This window comes from Apodemus sylvaticus, chromosome 5 (assembly GCF_947179515.1).
Source record: "Apodemus sylvaticus chromosome 5, mApoSyl1.1, whole genome shotgun sequence".
Classification (NCBI taxonomy): domain Eukaryota; kingdom Metazoa; phylum Chordata; class Mammalia; order Rodentia; family Muridae; genus Apodemus; species Apodemus sylvaticus.
This window is the reverse complement of record NC_067476.1, coordinates 32186579-32193375: the sequence shown is the minus strand read 5'-3', so window position 1 is coordinate 32193375 and position 6797 is coordinate 32186579. Positions and strand designations below refer to the sequence as shown.

The 6797-nt window shown below is 41.8% G+C and overlaps 1 protein-coding gene across 2 annotated transcripts in view; it reads left to right on the top strand.

Moving 5' to 3' along the window:
- Neb (nebulin) overlaps window positions 1-6797 on the top strand; it is a 193761-nt gene that overhangs the window by 26122 nt on the left and 160842 nt on the right. For both annotated transcript variants that reach the window (XM_052182470.1, XM_052182469.1), the window contains exons 15-22: window positions 60-158; window positions 1157-1261; window positions 2410-2517; window positions 2596-2709; window positions 3654-3755; window positions 3851-3958; window positions 4050-4154; window positions 5204-5302. In XM_052182470.1, the coding sequence (XP_052038430.1) occupies window positions 60-158; window positions 1157-1261; window positions 2410-2517; window positions 2596-2709; window positions 3654-3755; window positions 3851-3958; window positions 4050-4154; window positions 5204-5302 (840 nt within the window). The remainder of the gene's footprint in view (window positions 1-59; window positions 159-1156; window positions 1262-2409; window positions 2518-2595; window positions 2710-3653; window positions 3756-3850; window positions 3959-4049; window positions 4155-5203; window positions 5303-6797) is intronic.

The window sequence follows — 6797 nt, the reverse complement described above, 5'->3', positions numbered from 1 at the left end:
CATAAACCACCTTGCACTTCACAGACACTACTAAACCAAATCTCTCTGTTTCTCCACAGCACACCTACAAAGTCCACCCAGATAAGACAAAGTTCACTCAAGTTACAGATTCTCCTGTTCTGGTGCAAGCCCAGGTTAATTCCAAACAGCTGAGTGATGTAAGTTCTTGTAAGCATTTGCAGAACCAGTTACAGAGGGTTGAGGAGACATTTCGTAAATCCATACAGAAATTCAATTTGTTACATTTTGCCATTCTGGGATCAAACCCCAAGTCTTGTTCATGTGGGCAAATGCTCTACCACTACCTTCTTAGCCCATAAAAACCAACTTCTTATTTTATTTCACTTATTAGAAAACCTTTATATTTCATCAGGCATTTATATATCTCTAATCACTTAAAATATTTTTCTATCTGGTGGGATGGAATCTTTTTAAGTAGATGAGCTTAGTAAAGTTGTTGATTCAAGAAAACCATCATAACTTAAAGTACTGAAAAGAACAGGAATTCCAGATTTAGGCAAAATTGTATTTGTATCCTAGCTTCTTGTGACAAAAATAGTCAAGGGCCTTAATCTTTTTATGCCTCTTTTTCTCTTACATAATTTGTAGATGTTTTGAAAATCAACACAATAGGCGATGAGTTCAGAATATACAGGTGTAGTACAGATCAGATATTTAACGTGCAGATTTCTCTCTGCCAAATAGCTTTCTAGAAAATGGAAGCCTAGAGATACCTTTTAAATGGCCTCAGTGTATTTATGGCTAGAAATGACAGTTTCAACAGCAGTATCAGTAAGCATGATATACGCGAGGTGACATTTATGAGGAGATCTCCAGTAAAGCGACATCAGCAATGAAGGACAGTGCCTTCCTTCGTTAAAGGGCCAATTGTGAGAGGCATGGAGAGGAATGCAATGAAGAGCCACCTCATTCTGTCACCCACCATGGTGGTGGATGTGGTGACTGTGATAAACATGGTGACAGGACAAGAGTCCAGTACACAGATTCCACAGTACAGTCTTCCTAACCTGTTGTTCTAGTGATCTTGGCCAGTTATTGTCCAACATGTCTGAAGAAGATTTTGTATTTGGTAAATCTTTTTCTTCTGATCTTAATGGCCCTCTTTCTGACCCATACCCTGATTCCCTCTCTTTAGCTAAATTACAAAGCCAAACACGAAAGTGAAAAATTCAAGTGTCATATACCTCCAGATGCTCCTGCCTTTATCCAGCACAGAGTGAACGCCTATAATCTAAGTGACGTAAGTACCTCACACGCTGCACCACAGACAGGTGTGCACCTGGTTTTGAGTTACTTCATTGTAATCCAATGACTGCTTCAATGTTAAAGATGGGAAGAACCCTTAACAATTGTATGTGTCTACCTTTCTACCAAAATAACTTTAAACTTGCCTTGTAAATCCCTAGTGCCTCTGTTTAGTCATCTTGCAAGTAGCTTCATTCAATTGTTAGATAATCTTAATATATTCTATCCAGCATCTAAAATAGCACCCTGCATGTGTATTTTGCTTTAAATCATGTTAGATCTGTTAGCATTATTATTTATCCTATACTGTATTTCAATTTTCTTAGAATATAAATCTTTTTTTAAGAAATGATTTCCTTTATTCTCCAGGCCTACAGTGTCCCTTTTTACACAAAATAGACTTATTTCTACCTGCATGAAGGCTTATGCTAATGATGGCCCAGAAGATGTAAAGGGCGGAAAGCCATGAATCCATTGCCAGCTTTCATTTTCCAAATTTAATTTTATAGAAAAGCTAAATGACCCTTGGGAGAAGAGTGTGTCTTCTTCGACAATTTCCAAAACAAGTACTGATATTATCCAGCCTTGGTGGGCAATAGGATGCTTCCTGAAATGACCTCTGAGTGGACTTAGAGGGCAAATGGAAGTGATGCCTGAAACTTCAGAGAGTAGGATAACTACAGAATGTGTGGACCACTCACTGCCGTTTAGTTCAGGACTCATAGATTAGTGAGCCCACTGGAACTGAGCTAATTTGTTGAAATATTCTGATGGAGAACAAGAGACTTAGAAGCTCCAGCTTGAGAAGAATTACCTCAAGCATGCACAATTTTCTAGACAATGAACAGGATGCATTTATCTTCTGTAAAGAATGAAATGATAGCTGACTGGTGGTTGTGCATGTCTTTAATCCCAGCACAGGGTGGGCTGGGGGGTAGGGAGGCAGTTGTATCTCTGAGTTCAAGGCCAGACTGGTTGGTCTAAAGAGTGAGTTCCAGGACAGCCAAGGCTATACAGTGAAAACCTGTTTCATAAAACCAAAATAAACAAATAAAATAATAATAATAATAATAATAATAATGCATTAGCCTTGGTCTCTAAATGTGATGACAGGTATTTCGCTTTTGCTGATTTCTTTCCCAGAATGTCTACAAACAAGACTGGGAGAAGAGCAAAGCCAAGAAGTTCGACATCAAGGTGGATGCCATCCCCCTGCTAGCAGCCAAGGCCAACAGCAGGAATGCCAGTGATGTGAGTGGAGCCCTGGGCTGGGCTGCTGGCTGGGGATGCCCCTGATGAGCAGTTAGCATGTGTGTGGTGTCCTTGCAGGTGATGTACAAGAAGGACTATGAGAAGAGCAAAGGCAAGATGATCGGTGCCCTCAGCATCAATGATGACCCCAAGATGCTGCACTCCATCAAGACCGCCAAGAACCAGAGTGATGTAAGCAACTTTCACAAACCACTTCATTTTGATATGGGGCTCTCCAATAATTAATATACCCCTGGGTTGCGTGGCAGCCTATACTCAAATCTCACTTTTGCATGGCAAACTACATGTAGAGAGATAATAGCAGAGGTCACTATTAGTGATGTTCTTCTCTGGGAGGACTGTGTCTTTAATCTCCTTTGTGCCTTTGTTTCATAAGGAGGGAAGTAATAAAAAGCACTGTTTTCTTTATTTCTCAGAAGTGGCCTAATATTAGTATGCACAGTGCTCCTGGTATTAGTGTGGGTATATACTCGCTCAGTGTCCTGAACTGAGGAGTTTGCAAAGATGTTCAGAGAACAAAAAGCAGGACGTGAGAAAATCAGCTGAGAGGTAGAGTAGAATACCAGATGAAGCCAAAACACAGAAGCAAGACACTTCAGTTTAAGAATTTTGTAAAAGAGAGAATGTGAAACAAAAGATGACAGATGCACACGTTGAAGGACTCCAAACCTTAAAAACTATAATTTGTGGGTAGCCTCTATAATGTAAGGTTGATGGTGAAAAGCAACTTCCAGGGGTATGAGAAGAGCATGCATCAGGTGCTGAGCTGCTGGCTTTTGTGGGACTGCCCGAGTCCTCAGGCCCTTCTTAGGCCTTAGGCTTTATTTTACTTCAAATATTTAAGCAATCCATGATCTTCAAGTACACACAAATGGGACAGTTATTTCAATGCATTTACATGCTATATTTTTCAATCTGAGAAACACTGGGATAGGTAATATGAACACTTGCTGTTATTCACCATACAAGACATGAGCTTCAAGAGTATCCTTTCTGTATGGTGGGAAACAGGAGGAAGAAACCGTAAAAATTCCATCCCATCGTTCAAGTCTGGCAATGGCATAGATGGTTATTAGTGTTTGAGATATGTTTTTCTTTCTTTTTTCCTTTGACAGAGACTATACAGAGAAAACTATGAGAAGACAAAGGCCAAGAGTATGAATTACTGTGAGACCCCTAAGTATCAACTTGACACCCTTCTGAAGAGCTTCAGTGAGGTTCGAAAAGCCATGGCCACCTCTTGGGCGGGAAGGATTTCCTGCCCGTTGAAAAGTCACTATTAACTCAAAGTATGTGTGTTTTCCTTTGTTAGGCAAAATATAAAGATTCCTATGTAAAGAATATGTTGGGACACTATGTGGGCAGCTTTGAAGACCCGTACCATACACACTGCATGAAAGTTTCTGCTCAAAACAGTGATGTAAGTTTGAATCCACCTCCTCTAGCCTTGCCGTGACATTGTTTGGAGGCAATAGCCATCCTGAGTTGGTTTTGTTCTTGTGCCATTTCAGAAGAGTTACAAAGCAGAATATGAAGAAGATAAAGGGAAATGCTATTTCCCTCAGACGATAACCCAAGAATACGAAGCTATCAAGAAGTTGGACCAGTGTAAAGATGTAAGCCAGCTGCCCTGAGTTCTTCATATTGGGTGTAGGATGCTTCTGACATCTAGTGGTACATTAATAGGAGTTCAAATGTTGTCACCTAGTTGTCAGGATGGGATTTTTTTTTTTAATTTGGCTTTGGGGGTTTCATTGGGGGACACAAAAATTATTAGGACGATATCTATTGGCTATGAAATTCTTTCAGGTTATATGTCTATTTTCAATAGTTTGTATAGCTTTAAATTCAGGGCAAAAAGATACTATCCAAGTTTGTCATAATCAAGGTATTCATTGTTCAACAAAATGACACCAGGGGCTAGCATGAGCCTGAAACTGTCCTCGCTGCTGGGAACTAGGGGACAAGGTGATCTGCTCTATCAGAAGTTCATTGGAGTGGAAGAGATAGACAGTGAACAAGGAGCACTCAAGAGTGACTCAGAGTTAGACTACGGTCATGTGAAGAAAATGGAGGTCCAGAGCAATCTGAGGCGGAACTATTCTGCTATGCCAAGATCAGAGGCAGAGAAGCAGAAAGAATGATCTCAAGAGAGAAAGAGGAATGGAGAAGAGACATGATGGGGATATGCTGGGGAGGAGAAGGATAGAATAAAGATATGGAGGATGGAGTAGGCAGAATTTACATCTCAAAGGACAGCCCAGTTTCAACAGGAGGTTCATCACAGAGCTGTTTAGGCACTGGAAAGAGTGACTGGGAGGCTTAGGTGCAGCAGAAACGTCAATGATTTCCTGGCCTTTTGGCCTTTTCAAGTGTAGAAAAACCAGGAAGTGGGGGGGGGGGGGAGAAGAAGAAGTAGAAGAGGGGGGATGGAAGGAAATACTGTAATTCTGTTTTAGTTTTTAAAACAAAGCTACACATCTACAATACAACACTGGGTAATGGAGATGAAAGGGGAGAAAGAGGAATTGAAAACTGAAGGAAGTAGCATTTGGATCCATTCTTCAGGACTAAAGAAAGCAAAGCTTGCCCTGAATTGGTGTGGTATGAAAAGGAATAGAAAAGTACAGTGTGAGATGTCAGCAGAGATTCTCTTCTCTTCCAGCACACCTACAAACTGCATCCTGATCAGACCAAATTCACAGCAGTCACCGACACTCCTGTGCTACTGCAAGCCCAGCTCAACACCAAACAGCTCAGTGATGTAAGTGTCCCGACTCCTCTGTGAGGGGGCAACCGGTGTGTGACTTACTGAAAATCTCAGTGTCTTCAAGTGTCATCTATCTGTCATGCCCTTAATGCCATGTTTCAGATTTTGATCTATACGATGCTAGCTTGAACTGTAGCCCCTCTCCCCTGGGCAGACTGTTAGACAGCAAGGCAGTAACTGATTCTCACGGACTTTTCATAGGAGTGCCTTACTTATTAAAATGTGACCCATGAATACTAGACCTTGGTGCCACTTAAGAAAATAGTGACAACTGAGGCATCTATTTGATAGGCAAAAGGAGGAGCATTCCTGTTCTGGTAAAGTCATACAGACTTTAAAGAAAGAAAAGGCATGCTTGCAACAAAGCTCTAGGCAGCAATCCAGAAACAAATGAGAGTTAACAATACAGGGGCTGCCTAGACAGCTCAGCGGGGAAAGATGTTTGCTACCAAGTCTGAAAGCCTGAGACTTATCCCTGATCTCCTTCCACATGGTGGAAGAAGAGAACTGACTCCCCAGAATTGTCCTCTGACCTCCACACTGGCCACAGCAAATCTGCGAGTCTACAGACACACACACACACACACACACACACACACACACACACACACACACACACACAACTAAAAACTTAAAATGCAATTTAAAACATTTTAAATTTTTAAAGAGCTCAATGTGTAGACACACATGTACAACACAATTCCTGCACCTAAGGCTCAGGACACATCCAGGAAGAGGTGGGTGGAAATATGATAAGAGACAGGACCATAAAATCTGCTGTAAGATTGTGTCTCTTGGGAAATGGCAGGCGATACCTCAACAGTAGGGCTAGCAAAACCAGACCTGAAAACTGATACCAACAGGTGTGCTAATGGGGAACACTGCACCTAGACAAAGAACCACAGGCAACTAAGGGATGCTGAGAGTGAGAGAGAGTCTTGCCGCAGGGAGGACCCCCCCACACACACACACACACACTCTGTTTATCCAGTGGTCAGTCCTGAAATAACCTTGTACCCATGCAGTGCTGAATGGACGCAACAGAATGTATTTATCTATTTATGTACGTGTGCACGAGCACATGTGTGTATATAAAAGAAAGAGTTAAGAGGCAAACAGGGATTTGAGAAGGACTGAGAGGGCATGGGAGAAGTTAAAGGAAGGAAAAGGAATGGAGGGAAAACAAGGCAATGAGGTTTTCAATAAAGATCTAAGCTAGGATGGCAGGGAGAAGAAGGTCTGGTAGGGCGCTGTAGACAGAGAGCTGAGGAGAGTCGAAAGCAGGGACAGTGTGCACGGGACTTTATAGCCGAGTTAACATGTTACTGGGAATTATCCCGGCATCCTTACTGCTCTGATGATAGAGCTTAACAGCTTTGGGTTTTTATGCCTGTAGGCCCTGCCTTGGGATGCTGATGAGGTGTCTGTTAGCTGTGTCTGTAGTATACTAGCAGACATGTGGAAGTGAAGCCCAGTTGTACCATAAGTC